The following is a 15,641-nucleotide window of genomic DNA, read 5'->3' on the forward strand; positions in this document are numbered from 1 at the left end:
ACTAATTAGGCGACTATATTTTTCAATTCGATTCATTCATAATAAGAATAGGTCTCACTTAAGTGATTAATTTTAAGATTTCTTGCATGATATTATAAGTTTGTGTGACAAACTTTTTTGACTTTATAACTCTTCTTGTAGTTGATAAATTCAAACTAATATATACTTCTAATACTTGATCATATTATAATGTAATTTATCATATAAAAAAGTTATATATAAGCACAACTTGCAATGCATGCACCAAAACGTTGTGTACGTTTTCTTTACCAAACAAGTGTACAACTACAATATTTTAGATGGATGATGACATTGTTAATGCAAGAATATCTTGCTTGTTAGAATAAAGGAGGCTAAAAATGAAATGAAACGAGAGAAAATAGCTGGCATTTATCAAAATATACTTCCTCCGTTTTAGTAATATTGTAACAATTAGACTTTTGCACTATTTATAAAGCTTGTTTGACCACATATTATGATTTACACGTAAAGTAAAATATAGCCAAGTGAGATCTTGTTAGATTCATCTCGTAAAATATTTTCATAATATCAACTTTTTATAATTTTTACTCTTATATAATTATAGATATTTAATATATAAAACGTGATTTGGATATGAAATTCCATTCTTTGTTGCAATATTTGTGGAACGGAGGATGTAATTAAAGTCTACAGTCTACCTACTAAGTACTAACCTATATTTATATTGTTTACACATCTTGTGTATTATCATGTAGCACACTCTTGTCTATTTCGCGACCAAGTCCGCAATGCAAGCCACTGGAGGTGGAGTGGATGATCAACACAAAAGAACCCATTTAAATCCAATTGACATACAAGTATACAAAACTACAAATTTAGTATGTATAATGTATATGTCTATATATATAAATATATATACAAACACATGTTACTACAATATATTTTACTGAATGTATTTACAAATTGTGAACAATTTAATCCTTAATCAACCAAAACAATGTACAAACTTGACCCATTTATCCAAATTTATAGATCTAGTTTTCAAGCCAAACATGAAACATCTAACTATCTAAGACAAATTAAAAACAACAATAGGGCTTCGAACTTGATGTTGACCATCATCCCAAACCAAAGAAGATGATATCAAGGCTCTCATACCAATTGTCCCTGAAACCCTTACCGTAAATGTTATCTTCTGTCCAAGAGAATTGAACGACAAAACAGATGGTTGCACTTTGATGGACAGTGCCTGCCCTTGAGGCGTAGTAACTACAGCGTTATACGTCGAATTAGGCGATCCAACATTAGTGACAGTCCTAGTAAACATAGAACTAAAGGAGCCTACACTTGTAGGGAGCGCGATTGAAGGGTAATTAAGATCCCAATTAGTAGTATTTCCTTGACAACTGCTATTATCTCCTGTTACTCGGTTCATGTTGATGTCGTCGAGGCCTTGACTGCACAAGAATTTCACGTAGTCAACCTCTTCAGCATTGTATACAAGGCCGGGGTTTACAGCCTTCAAGGGGTTAATGTAGCCTGAACCATATGATAATTCAGCTTCTCCGTTTTTAGCATGGCTCATAGGTAGAGCTGTCAAATTAGATAAACGTAAGAAGATATACTTTATCTAAGTCTAGATTTATGGTAACATATATTTCAAAAAATATATTACCAGTAGTCATGAGAGCGGATCTAATGGCAGTAGCGGACCAAGTAGGATGGAAAGACTTAACATAAGCAGCAACAGCAGTGGCATGTGGGCATGCCATGGAAGTCCCAGAAGCTATGGTATAAGGCACAGATCGCGGATCACCTTCAACTCTTGATACAGATGCAACCGGTGACCAAGCTGCTAGAATGTCCACTCCGGGGGCAATTAGATCTGGCTATAATTAGCAATCAACCCCAGTATGTATGTTAGTTCTTCTGGGGAAATTCCTTGTTTCTCATGGTGAAGGGCATTTTTGTGAATAAATCAAACTTTTTTAATATTGTAGGCTCCACAATTGAATAAAGTTGAAAAAGTTAGTTAATTTATTCACTAAAATGCCCCTATGAGAAACGAATTTGTTTATCACCATGAGAAAATGGGGCATTCTCGTTCTTCTTTATGATGATTAATCGGCCAGTTCATTAGACGAGTACATAATCTCTTACCTTAAGAATATGAGGTGAGAGTGGATGAGGACCTCTAGAGGAAAATGAAGCTACATATGGTGCTGATGCATCCTTCACTTCTACACTTTTATGTATTGTTCCAAATGGGGTGCTACACACATGACAATTGAAAATAATTAATAATGGCAACAAGTGGTGGTAAACGTTTATGAGTGGTACCCACGAGCTTAAATTAGATGTTTCATCATTGCCTGTTGTAATTCTCCATGGTTTAAAACAATAAAAATATTTCTAGACAACGTGACTTTTAATTTATATTGTGGGACGGGAAAAAAGTTCAAGCTTAATACTACCTTGTTAAGTTTCTAGTGTAGGCAATAAGATGAACGGCATCATCATCGCGAATATAAGATGCAGGGAGAGGGAAAGAAAGTGCAGTATCATAAAGATTGGGTTCAACAAAGTGCATTATTGTCCCAGCTGCACCATCAACGAAAACCTCCTCTAACCCGCGGTCAGGTCTTAATAGCATGTCGCATACTACAATCTTGCCTTCCACCAATGTTTTATTTAATGAATCTGGTAAACAATATCTGCAATTTTGTGAAATTTTACTCAATTTCAATTCAATTAAATAAAGAATATATACATGCAGCGACTGTGTATTCAAGTATAATACCTTGAAAGTGTTGAGTTTGAGAATATTGTGTCTGGGGCATCTCCTCCATAGATTAGGGGGAAAGTCTTATTTTCGAGATCAAATGTATTTAGTGAAATCCCCTGCATCAAGAGTACATTTAACAAAATTTATGTTTGAACATTACAGCCTTTAACTTTCTAAATAAAGCTTATGTTATGGACTACATTTGACCATTAATATATTTGATTATAAATTACTCATTTACTCTGCACCAAAAATTATAAAATCTTGACATTATAAAACTATACGGATGGGTTTAACAATATCACACAACTAAATGTGAATTTTTGGTCAAATTTTATAAGATTTGACTATATAAAGTCAATTTGGAATTATTAGGAAAAAAAAAAAAAAACAGTGGGAGTAAAGAATAGTATGTAACTCACCTCAAAGACCATGCCATTGTCAAGTTGGACGTTAGTGGTGAACTTACGATCTATAGAACCAGCTCCGAGAGTGAGTAACCATGGTGCATAATTGCTCAGACTTCGAAGACCAGGACCAGTGTTGCCACTAGCTGTAGAAGTCAAGATTCCTCTTTTCATTGCATGAAATGATCCTATGGCTATTGAATCGCGGAAGTATGGTAATGCTTCGATTTCAGGATTTCCAAGTGAAACTGAAATGATGTCCACTCCATCTGATATGGCTGCATCAAATGCTGCCATGACATCGGCAGATGTACAACCATGAGACCAACACGACTTGTAAACAGCGATCCTGGCTGATGGTACACCCCCTCGAGCAATTCCTTGGCCGAGGCCTAGGAAGCTTGCGCTTTGTACCACTCTTCCAGCAACTATGGAGGCAGTGTGTGTTCCGTGCCCAACTGTGTCTCTTGGTGATGGTTCGTCCTTGCTGAAGTTTCCATCAGCTCGAAAATATTGAGCACCAATTATCTTGCTACAAGAGTGAAAGTATATAATAATGGTAAGATCGAATTGTTTCAAAATTTTGAGCTTTTTTTTGGGTTCGTAAGGGAACGGGAGGGATGGGTAAGAAATTGAAATCCCCACCTCAAAGTGCCTCTAATAGGGTTGTGAGATGCAAACCTTACCACTAGACCAAGCTATGCTTGATTTAAAATTCTAAACTTGCTCTCTCAATATATTACGGAGTAGTACTATTATATGGAGTAAACACTATCAAGCCTCTCTAGTCAAGGAAAGGCTATATTTATCCTTAATATTTGATATTGTATCGGAGCCTATGTTCCTCCCACAATCCTATAATCTAGAGGTGATCAAAGGGCTATAAAAATTAGCCTACTTGGCTAGGCGGAGCCAAGATTCGGAATGCAGCCTAGTAGGCTTTTAGGGTTAGCCAAAACATGTCTAAGGCCCACTAGAAAACAAAAAAAAAAAAAAAAAAAAAAATTCAAGTCGGGCCCAACTTGACATCTTGCTAGGTCACTTGCTAGGCCAGCAGGTAAAAATCGAGATTCACTTGCTAGGCCAGCTCTACTATATTCAAAATAAATTATTACTTCGTATATGGAGTATTATTTTATATAAATATATATACTACTTGCTTATTATATAAAGAATAGCTTTTATTTCACAAATCAATTTACAAAAATGTAAATTTTGTCATACTCTAGTATAAAAAGAGAAATCTTACTTGTTACATGTAAAGTTTTGTGAAGTTTGACATCGGCCCTTCCATTTGGTGGGAGGTGGACCAAGACCTTGATCTTGAAAGCTTTCAGATTCAGGCCAAATTCCACTATCAATAACTCCAACAATAACATCACTCTCGATGTTGCTTCTCTCAACATTCTCAAGGACACCCATGAAATCCCAAGACCTTGTTGTATGATGGTAAACATTTTCGTTTCGAAAAACGGAAACAACTCCATCCATGCCTTGCATAATCGATATATTATTGTACGTAAGTTCCAATTAGTACAATAAGGAAAAAAATAAGTTCTTAGAAGGGAGTAGTACAATTAAAGGCTCATAGTAATGTACCAGCGATAACCTCTGCTTCATCTTCAGTTAGTATTGCTACGCATCCATGGAAATTCTCGTATGAATATAGAAGGTGTTCCGAAACCTTGTGAGAAGGCACACTAACATAGTTGTTTCGTCCATATGTAAAATGACACCAACATATAAAATGTAAATTATAAAGTGGTTGATTTTGAAGAAAAACAGGAATTTTTATTAAGAAACTTTTGTTATTGCAACAAAATTTAAAAGAAACACCAACTTTTATATGCATGTGACTGGCTACACTGTATGGCCAATCATCCTAGGATTACTTTGATAGTGATATAGGGGTTACTCACTCAGTTAGGGGTACTTATTCTGTCAAGGATTACTCACTCGCTCAAAGGTTACTCAGTCAAGTATTACTTGTAGAGTTGTAGGTAAAGGATTACTTAGTGTGTGTTAACTGGTCACACAGTGTGACCAGCCGCACAAAAGGAAAATAAAAATAAAAAATAGGTAAATATTATGTGGCCAGTCTTCAATTCAACATTTATATTCGAATATTATTAAATTTTATAGAATGCTACATTGCAATAATATATAATATAATATGATAAGTAGAGTAGAAAATTGTCCTCACCCCTCAAGAACGTTGCTTAACATGTCAATATGAAGGCTTTTTGCAGAACCGTCTGGATTAATCCGATCACCCATGTATACAATATAAGCCTACACAAAAGCAAAATTTATTAAATAATATAAAGAAATAAAACGCATGCATCACACAGCTAGGTGGTTTTGAGGAGTTTGATCGAGGGCTAATAATTTAAACATAATATACTACCTCCATTTCATATTATTTGCAACGATTTGATAAAAGTAGAGAGAAAAAATGTCTAATCGTTGCAAATAATATGAAACAAATGTAGTATTTAATTCCACGTATGTACTTTAAATCTTGCCTATATATGATTGATAGTTATTCCTTAATTGTACGTTCCAAGGAAGAATAATCAAACTATGTTTTAGTTAGGTGTATTCCCTTGTTCTTTTTTGTTATGCTCAGTTACTATATATTGGTACAATGACCAAGTAGTTTAGTTTATATTAAGGAGAAGCCATCTATGCATGGACTAATTTCTATACCATTAAGAAGAGAAAGAAAGATTAAGGTATTATATATTTAGATTTGAAAACAAAAAAAATGAGTATCAATAAAGAATAACAAGCAACAAATTTTCTTTCAAAAATTGCAAAAATAACTATATGTGTAAAACAAAAAATTTGATAAATATGCATGCTTGCCTCTCTTTGAGTTTGATTAGCTTGATTAAGCGGCGCTAGAAGCCATAAACAGATGAAGCTTAGAAGGATTCCACACGAAAATAATTTGGGAGCCATACTCTCAAATGTCATTAGCTACGAACAATTACAACTGAACTAAGCTTCTTTTATAATGCCACTTTGGAGGAATTGGTAACACATATATTGATTTTTTTTTTCTTTGATGGATTCAAAAGAATAATTAACTCTCTCTTGATTTTTATTTATTTTTATTTTTTTTTGGGGGGGGGGGGGTGGTGGAGGTTGTGTGAAGAAAACAACATTTTTATTCCTTCTTAGCTTATAATTGATTAGTTCAAATATATACTTAATCTAGCTAAGTATAAATAAAGTAAATTATCCAACAAAACCAATATTAAACCAATAGATCCTTAGCATAATGATTGAACAATTTGTTTACTATTGGAGAGGTCGTAAAATGAAAAATTGATTGAGATTTAGAACATTCTTACTTCTTACAACAATGAAGGCAAACAACGGATTGAATGAAAAAAAAAAAAAGGAAATAATGCAAGTACTAAAATATGTAGTGTTATACTTACCTCCATATTTTTCTATTCATTATTATTATCGCTTTATAGCTGAAAGCCATTCCATAATATATCTAGTAAAATAGATAGTAAACATTTTAATACAAATATATGTGTTAACACAAAATAGTAGTGGAACATATTAGGTCTGATACACGATATGATGTATCAAGGTCACTCCTCTATTAGATTTCTAGCTTTTTTGATCGGATTTCAAATTTTACTTGTATTTATCTTTAATTTATTAATTTCACAAATTTCATTCCACAAAGATCCTTATAATAAAATCAAATATGGGTCGGGTCAAACGTCATATAACTAGTTGACATTAATTTTTTAAACCTAGTGGATTGATTGGACTTATTATTGATAAAGATTATTTCTAAAACAAATTAACTTGAACTATTGAAGTACTCTACAAATTAAAATTGAGTTGACTATTATTGCTAGCTAGTTGCTAACTCTAAACTTCTGATAAGTAAGCTTTAAAGGTTGGAAAAGTAGTGATCATCAAAGCTCAAGAATAATAGTGTCAAAAGAATATTTCAAAGAATAATGAACATTTCAATATAATACTATTGACTTATAACGTCTCCATCATGTCTTGCAAATTTTTAAAAGTGAGATGATGTATATCAGTATATGTACTACTCCGTACTAAGGGTCTGTTCTCTTCCATTTATTTTCAGTTCAATTCAATTCTTAATTTTCTTCTCTCATAAAATATTCAATTATGTTCAATTCAGCTCCGATCCAATCAGTTCAGTTCAATTCAGTAAATTAGAACATACCCTATTATAAATAGTGATTTTAAGTACAAAACAATGTCTATAAAAGCCGTTGTTGTGCACTTGTGAGTTGCCTTGCATAATTACATTGAAAAATAGAGATGTATCAACCATTAAGCTTGAGAGGTTAATCCTCTCAATCATACCATTTTCAATCGGTCTAGCACTTTAGATTTGTAAGTAAATCAAACTGAAAGCAATACGGTCGTGAACTACTTGGAAATTCTATCCATTTTCGGAAAAGAAGCTTTATAAATAGTTCATATATTCTCAATTGTATGGAAAAGTAAAAGCTAGGGTTTCAATAGTTAATGAATTTGATAGATTACATGATAAAATAAAATAATTACTCGAAGTATAAATAAATAATTAAATAAATTCAACCCTCATATACAAGTGTACATCAATAGAATTATTCTGATAATAAGTAGTACAAGTCTGCTATAATTTGCATCATTCCCCATATTTTGATGAAAAAGAAATTTCAACTTGTCAATTCTAAGACAAATTAAAAACAACAATAGGGCTTCGAACTTGATGTTGACCATCATCCCACACCAAAGAAGATGATATCAAAGCTCTCATACCAATTGTCCCGTAAACTCTCACTTTAAATGACAATTTTTCGCCCGAAGATTTGAATGACAAAACAGATGGTTGTACTTTGATCACAATAGGCTGGTCTCTTGGCACGGTTACTATAGCCTTGTATGTTGAATTTGGTGAACCAACGTTTGTGACTGTCCTCGTAAACACGGTGTCAAAGGGGCCTAAGCTTGTAGGTAGCGCGATTGAAGGGTAATTCAGATCCCAATTGGTAGATCTCTTCTGACCGCAACTACTTCCACCAGTGATAAACCTTATTGCAGTTTCATTGTAGCCGTGACTACATAAGAACTTCATGTAGTCACTTACTCCAACGTCGTATACTAGGCCAGGGTCTATTGCCTTCAATGGATTGATTTGGCCGGAACCATAGGCTAACTCGGCTTCTTCATTTGTAGCGCTACTCATTGGTAAGGCTATTAAATTTCACATTGAAAATTACTAGTTATAAACTTTTTAAGGATTAGTGAGATATCAGTTTGTAGACATTTTTACGAAAGGCTAAAAATATTTGTACCGGTAGTCATGAGAGCAGATTTGATGGCAGCTTCAGACCAAGTAGGATGGAAAGACTTAACATAAGCAGCAACTGCGGTGGCATGAGGACAAGCCATGGATGTCCCCGACGCTATAAGATATTTCACGGACCTTTGATCACCCATAACTCCGGAAGGAGGTGCAACCGGTGAATATGCTGCTAGGATGCTTTCTCCGGGTGCAATCAAATCTGGCTAAGAAATTAAAATTTTGGCACGCAGACCAGATAAATCAATTAGCGACACGCTCAATTCAGGCACACATATTAATGAGAGGAAAGATAATGAGAGAATGTTACTGCGAAGTTGGGTACATGAAAAAAAAAAAAGGATAAAAAACACACTCAAAAAGAAAACATGTCAACTAAAAATAAACTTTCTAAAAAGAAATAAGTGTCAACTAAAAAATGGAGGTAAGTAATAAAATATGTACAATGCAATGATGGTACGTATGAACAAGCTTTGTATACTCTTACTTTAAGGATTCCCGGAGAAATTGGATTAGGACCCCTTGAGGAAAATGAGACTACGAAAGGAGCTGATGTATCCTCGACTTGAACACTTCTTTTTATTGTTCCAATTGGTGTACTTGTAAAAAAAACAACCAAAATTAACTTGATGAAGGTGTTGTATATGTATAATAGTATGTTACACATTACATGTTATTTACGTGGACTAAAAGAGTAATACCTCGTTAAATTTCTGGTGTAGGAGAGAACGCGAGCAGCATCATCAACATGAAGATAAGATGCAGGGAGAGGGAAGGAAGATGCATGATCATGGGGTTCGACATCTTGCATTATCATCCCAGCCGCACCAGCAACAAAAGGCTCCTCCCCAGATATTATCCAATCACATATTACAATCTTGCCTTTGACCAATGTTTTATTTAATGTGTCTAATTCGCAATACCTGCAATTTTGTTACATAATATATGTGATTACTAATTGATATAATAATTATATTTAGTTCTTAAATATTCAAAACCAAGTTCATGCTAAGAGTTGAATATCATGCTTTGTAGTCATTTACCGGGAGAGTAATGGCTCTTCATATGATTTGTTTGCTGCATCTCCTCCATAAATTAGGGGGAATGTCTTATCATCATCTTCAAATGTATTTAGAGAAACTCCCTGCATCAAGTAAGGAAAGATTGAAAGTGAGAATGGATGAGATTTAAACCCATAACCTTTATGTCACGCTGGCACCAATCCTATATTAAAGGATCAATTCAACCAAAAGCTTAAGACGATGGTTGATACCCAGAAATATGTATAATACTATATGACAATCTGATATGGTCAGTCCAATTAAGGATCTGTTGGTTGATACGATCTAGAATTTAGGTATATGATCTAGCTTGTGTTTCAATTTGATATGCAATTTCGATTTGAAACTCATGATATTCAATATGACCTATATATATTGTTACTCTTTCTGTAATCAAATAAAAGTATTTGCCCTTTCAATTTGTAGGAGTACAAATAGAAAAAGTTAACATAATTATAATCAATACATTCTAGTAGACGACTAACTAGCTTAGTTGGTTAAATTCTTGAAAATGGTATTCAAGGATTATAATCCGCCCATTAAAAAAAAATAAAAAATAAAAACCGACTTACTAACCTCAATAGCCATGCCATTACCAAGTATTACTTGTGTGGTAAATTTACGGTCTATGGTACTAGCTCCAACGGTGAGTAACCATGGTGCAATATTACTGAGTGTATTAAGTCTTGGACCACTATTTCCGGCAGCACTCGAGGTCAAGATCCCATGTTTCATAGCATGAAAAGCTCCTATAGCAATTGTATCCTCAAAGTATGGTAATGCATCGAATCCAAGTGAAGCCGATATGACGTCCACTCCATCTGATATTGCCGCATCAAATGCAGCCAGGATATCAGCTTCCCAACAATCATCTGTCCAACATACTTTGTACACAGCTATTCTAGCTGATGGTACACCGCCTCGAGCAGTGCCTTCGCCTAGTCCTAGGAAACTTGCTTTGTTCACCACTCCTGCAGCTATGGATGCACAATGTGTTCCATGCCCCATTGTGTCTCTTGGTGAGGCTATGTCATCTTCTGGGATTTCTCCATCCGCTCGAAAGTAACGTGCCCCTATTATCTTGCTACATACAATAATGCAACAATTAATATCAAAGTACGTTTTCCTTTAAACTGTGATTTACAATTGAACTATAAGATATATTAAGACATCTTTATATGTTGTCTACATGTAAGTTATCCCACATTGAAAAAAGATTTTTAAAAAAAAAAAACACTAAATGCGGCCCTAGGGCACTTATTAAGGCCTCAAGGGGAATATAAAATTTAAAAGGTGCCAATAATGTAGAGGAACCTTACTTGTTGCAAGTGAAGTTATCGTTTGAAGTTTGACATATGCCCTTCCATTTGGAGGGTGGTGGACCGAAACCCTCATCTCGAAAGCTCTCGGATTCCGGCCAAATACCGGTATCGATTACTCCAATAGTAATGTCACTCTCCATCGCACTTCTCTCAACATCTTGAGAGAAACCCATGAAATCCCATGACCTTGTTGTATGGAGTTTCTTCTTCCGATTGGGAAATACCGAAACCACACCATTAATCCCTATCATAATTAATTTTATGTCAATATAAATATGCAATAAATGTGGCAAAGAACACATTAATAAAATCAGTTCAATTGATAATAATAATAATAATAATAATAATAATAATAATAATAATAATAATAATAATAATAATAATAATAATAATAATAACAGTAAAATGAGAAACTATATATTAAAGTAAGCGCAACGAACGTACTAGATGCTTTCTTTGCTTCATCTTCGGTAAGTTTAGCGACACATCCTTGGAAGTTCTCGTAAGTATAAAGTAGATATTCTGAAGTTTTTTCTGAAGGGACACTGCAAATGCAATTTTCATTGCATAACGTTATTAGTTAGTTTATGTTTTATGAAAATATATAGCATGAAAAATAATCAAGACCAAGAACCGAAAGATCATGTATAATAATAATAATATAGGGATTTTCTAACGTGTGTCTATCGGCCTATGAGCATCAATTAGTTAAAGGTAATTGAAGTACATACAAGGAGATAATTTAATTTACAAGTTTAATATTTATTACAATATCCAACTAAATTGTCAAATAGATTACTATTAATTAAGAATGACAATTATGAGGACCACTCAAGCACGTTGTAACCTTCATCACAAGGATGGCAAAGTCTAGAATTTGTTTTTCTTAGTCCTTGTTTGACTTCAACATAATTTCATACGTACTTTAAATGATTGAAATATTATTCCGAAAATATGAGATTAAATACCATTGGAAAAAAAAAAAAAAAAAAAAAAAAAAAAAAAAAAAACATGATCATAAGCTTAAAAAAACATGAGATTTTTTTTCTTTTCTCAATGGTAAGCATGTACAACTAACCTTTCAAGAACACCATTCAACATGTCCAAATAGAAGTCCTTAGCAGAGATATTAGAGTAACGCGGATCCCCCATATATATAATATAAATCTGCAAAAATCATACAATTTATATAATTCAAATCAAATTTAAATACAATAAACATAACATTATTTCAAAATTCATCAATTTGAAGAAGTTATTGGCATGCATGTTAATTTGACAATAAGAATGAAGGTGCTTACCTTTCTCTGATGTTCATGATCAGCTTGAATAATGGGTGTTTGAAGCCATAATAAGCAGAAAATTAGAGAGAGATTAACATATGAATAGTAAGAAAACAATTTGGAAGTCATTTCCTACAATTTTTTGGAGTTCTCCTTACTATCATACATTTTGAAAAATGTTTGGCAGCTTGTTATATAGCAATTATTTTAGAATAAAAATATTCCAACTCTATCGTACACAATAATAATTATAATCAAAGGCTAGGTTCCTTTGACTTTTTGTCATCATCATTCTTTTGATTGTTGATTGATTCAGAAAAGAACTCAATCAAACAAAAACTATGTAAGAACTTTTAGTAAAGTGGTATTTGTTTCCATTATTAGTAGGAAGAAGGTTCCTCACAATTTTTGAATATTTAACAACCTACAAATAGTATTTTATTAATAATTCTGGCCTAGAAGTTGGAACTTGAAAAAGTGTAACAAAATTAATGTCATACCTTTTCAAAGATTGAAAAAATCTAGCCCATGAAAAAACCCTAATGTATCAAGAATCTAATATGGCATTACTTTCCAATTTTCTAATTGTTCATTATTTTACTAATCTGATATCAATTTAGTAATAGAGAAATAAGTGCAAAAGTTAAAGTGAATTAAATTAAATTTGAAGCATCTCAAACATATCATGTCAATAACTTCTAAAGATTAAAAATATAATTCATGTGATCGTTTGCTTTTTTTTGTCAGTGATCTGATCAGTTTCCCTAAACAAAATGGGGATAAATAATTTCCGTTTAAAATCAAATAATGAACTTAACATTATTTTACACAATTATATTGTTGATGAGTTGTTACATACAAAGGATGTTCCACTGAGTAGCAAGTAGTAGTAGCAGTAGTTGAAGTTTTGGAGAGATTTTCACACGGTTGAGAACAAACCCATGAAAGGCTGAGCCGAGTTTTAGTCTGTTCGAGCTAAGCTTGATAAGAATTATTCGTGTTCGAACTATCTCGATCTTGAACAAGCTTTTAAAAATCTTGTTCGAGCCGGGCTCATTAAGAATTTGGCTTATTCGAGCTTTGTTCACGAACGTACTCGTTTGCATTTCGAGTTTAAGTTCAAGCGGGAATGGGTCTAAATCGGGCTTGATTAAATAAACGAGCCTAATTTATCATTAAAAAATGGTTTCTTTCAAGTTTTAACACATCTATTTAATTTTATATAAGATTTTTATATTCTTTCTATAGAAAAAGGTAATGAAGGAGTTTTCATACTTTTACATGATCAAATAATTAGTACTTTTTACATAAATGTATGAATAAAACATATATAAATTTTTCGAATTTTAATTGGGCGTGAAAAAACTTATAAATTGATTTAAAGGAATTGTTCATGAACACTACCAAGTCGTACATGATGTTGTTCGAGCTTTGTTCACCTATTTGACGAGCTTAAGATTTTTGTTCAAACTTGTTTGTTAGCTTAACAAACGAGTTTTGACCAAGCTTTGACCGAGCTTGTTCGTGAGTAGTTTACAAGCGTATCGACTCATTTACACCCCTAGATACCAGTTGTCTTCTTATATGCATCCACGCTTCAAATGTCCATTAAAATTCCTTTATCATCAATATTTTTTTTTTTTGAGGGACGACGATTATTAATCAAGAGACATAGTGTCCGAGAGTACATAGGGAGCAATAGATGTGGGACAATGATTAATCCACATTTGCTCGGTTCCAAAAGGTATGATTCTAGCTAAATAATGAGCAACATAATTTCCTCCCCTCTTTACATGAAACCAACCTACAGAGGAGAAATCTCTACTCAAAGAGATGATATCCTCAAGAACACCATCAAAGTCAGAGAAGAACAAAGCAGCCTTGGATAGCCTATTTATTAGGACTTCACAATCGGATTCGAGAATGACATCCTTGAACCCCTGCCTTTTTGCAAGCTTTATAGCCATAACAAGTGCCTTACCTTCTGCTATTTCAGCTGGCCACCATGCTTTCACTCTTCTACACGCCGAAAATAGCACCTCCCCCTTGTTGTCTCGAGCCACCACACCCATCCCTACCCACCCTTCCTCTGCCAAACTCGCATCAGAGTTTATTTTTATAACTCCTTGTGGCAGGGATATCCACCTAGCAGGGCTCTTTTTTGGCTTCGATTGACGAATATTGTATATCTTCTTTGTATGGCAGTCAAACTCCTCAATCAAACAAAATAATCTCGCAAGAAGGACATCATTCGGGGTGATGGTTCCTTCGAAAATCTTTTTATTACGTTCACCCCATATAATCCACATTAGAAAGGCAGCTTTCCGTTTCAATTTGCCATCAATGTTCTTCCATCTAGCAACCAAATCACACCAATTCCCACGTCTGTCAAGCAGCAGGTCTTCACATTTACTCTCCTCCCACAGCTCCTGAACTCGGATGCAATCTAAAAGCACATGAGCACTTGTTTCTTCCTGTGTACCACACCAAGGACAAGTAACATCTTCAATCAAATGACGGTGGTTCAGCAAGGCTCTTGTTGGAAGTGTGTTCGTACACACTCTCCATAGAAAATGGCGAACCTTTGGCGATACATTCATACCCCAAGTTTCCACCCACGCTTGGTGGAAATCATTAAGATTGCAACCTTTTCCCAACATATAGGCTGTTTTTGCTGAGTATAACCCGTCCTTAGAGAACGCCCATGTTAACATATCCTTTGTCACCGTAGAGTTAATCGGAATTGACAAGATACATTTTTGGTCACGCTCATTGAAATTTTCTGCTATAATGTCAGTCTTCCACTCTCTCGAATGCTCATCAATCAGATCACTAACAGTTGATAAACCCACCACTTCTTGGCTTGTGATAAACCTGCCCTCCGAATCAGCAAGCCAAGGAGATCGCCATAAATCAACCTCCTTCCCACTCCCAATTCGCCATATAATGCCTTCTTTAACAAGAGCTTTACTACTCCATATGCTCCTCCACGAGTAGCTTCCCCCATACCCCAAGTAGGCATCGAGAAAGGAAGAGTTTGGGTAATACTTGGCTTTCAAGACTTTACTAAGCAGCGAATTATCATCAATTTATGTATTCTCATCGGTTGGTTTCATCACTGATCAATATCTTTAGGTATATATTTATATTTTGTTAACCAAATAAACTCATTTTTTTCTTACTTGATTATGTACCTTTAATTAAACTATTTTCCTTTTAATTATTAAAAAAAAAAAAAAAAAAAAAAAAAAAAAAAAAAAACTAATTACGTGTGACATTTTATAATCGGAAAAATACAATTTATTAAATTTTGTGTAGTGTGTATGCTCATAATTAATATCGCAAAACAGAACTATGAATATGATGATACTTTTATTTTGTCGAAATACCTTCTTTTTTTTTCATTGCAAATAAATGGGTCAAATTTTAAAAACTTACATTATAA

At 33.8% G+C, this 15,641-nt stretch overlaps 3 protein-coding genes across 3 annotated transcripts; all 3 read right to left on the reverse strand.

Annotated features, from left to right (window-relative positions):
* Nucleotides 1-870: 870 nt before the first annotated feature.
* Nucleotides 871-5,579, reverse strand: LOC110702418 (cucumisin-like). The gene is made up of 9 exons (XM_021880120.1): nt 5,378-5,579; nt 4,774-4,874; nt 4,424-4,667; nt 3,190-3,706; nt 2,783-2,883; nt 2,457-2,696; nt 2,143-2,254; nt 1,658-1,871; nt 871-1,575 (listed from the first exon to the last, which is right to left on the reverse strand). The coding sequence occupies exons 1-9, from the start codon at nt 5,449-5,451 to the stop codon at nt 1,052-1,054; spliced, it is 2,127 nt and encodes a 708-aa protein (XP_021735812.1). The 5' UTR covers nt 5,452-5,579; the 3' UTR covers nt 871-1,051.
* Nucleotides 5,580-7,755: 2,176 nt separating this feature from the next.
* On the reverse strand, nt 7,756-11,558 carry LOC110702267 (cucumisin-like). Its single transcript, XM_021879974.1, has 9 exons — nt 11,548-11,558; nt 11,358-11,458; nt 10,911-11,157; nt 10,168-10,675; nt 9,574-9,674; nt 9,232-9,453; nt 9,018-9,129; nt 8,523-8,736; nt 7,756-8,421 (listed from the first exon to the last, which is right to left on the reverse strand). The coding sequence occupies exons 1-9, from the start codon at nt 11,556-11,558 to the stop codon at nt 7,898-7,900; spliced, it is 2,040 nt and encodes a 679-aa protein (XP_021735666.1). The 3' UTR covers nt 7,756-7,897.
* A 2,296-nt stretch (nt 11,559-13,854) lies between these two features.
* On the reverse strand, nt 13,855-15,218 carry LOC110702268. Its single transcript, XM_021879975.1, has 3 exons — nt 15,115-15,218; nt 14,779-15,070; nt 13,855-14,670 (listed from the first exon to the last, which is right to left on the reverse strand). The coding sequence occupies exons 1-3, from the start codon at nt 15,216-15,218 to the stop codon at nt 13,855-13,857; spliced, it is 1,212 nt and encodes a 403-aa protein (XP_021735667.1).
* Between the last annotated feature and the right edge of the window lie 423 nt (nt 15,219-15,641).

This window comes from Chenopodium quinoa, unplaced genomic scaffold, assembly GCF_001683475.1.
Source record: "Chenopodium quinoa cultivar QQ74 unplaced genomic scaffold, ASM168347v1, whole genome shotgun sequence".
NCBI classification, from domain to species: domain Eukaryota; kingdom Viridiplantae; phylum Streptophyta; class Magnoliopsida; order Caryophyllales; family Amaranthaceae; genus Chenopodium; species Chenopodium quinoa.

Bases quoted from the DNA above. Each gene is read 5' to 3' on its own strand.
- LOC110702267 (XM_021879974.1), bottom strand. The intron at 10,676-10,910 runs GTAAGGTTCCTC...TATTGTATGTAG, and splicing joins GATAACTTCACTTGCAACAA to CAAGATAATAGGGGCACGTT. The intron at 8,737-9,017 runs GTAAGAGTATAC...TTAATTTCTTAG, and splicing joins TTTCTCCGGGAATCCTTAAA to CCAGATTTGATTGCACCCGG.
- LOC110702418 (XM_021880120.1), bottom strand. From the start codon at position 5,451: ATGGGTGATCGGATTAATCCAGACGGTTCTGCAAAAAGCCTTCATATT. The intron at 4,668-4,773 runs GTACATTACTAT...CGATTATGCAAG, and splicing joins TGAAGCAGAGGTTATCGCTG to GCATGGATGGAGTTGTTTCC. The intron at 1,576-1,657 runs GTAATATATTTT...CTAATTTGACAG, and splicing joins ATCCGCTCTCATGACTACTG to CTCTACCTATGAGCCATGCT.
- LOC110702268 (XM_021879975.1), bottom strand. From the start codon at position 15,218: ATGCCTACTTGGGGTATGGGGGAAGCTACTCGTGGAGGAGCATATGGA. The intron at 15,071-15,114 runs GTTGATTTATGG...TTCGGAGGGCAG, and splicing joins GAATTGGGAGTGGGAAGGAG to GTTTATCACAAGCCAAGAAG. The intron at 14,671-14,778 runs GTTCGCCATTTT...TGTGGTACACAG, and splicing joins GTATGAATGTATCGCCAAAG to GAAGAAACAAGTGCTCATGT.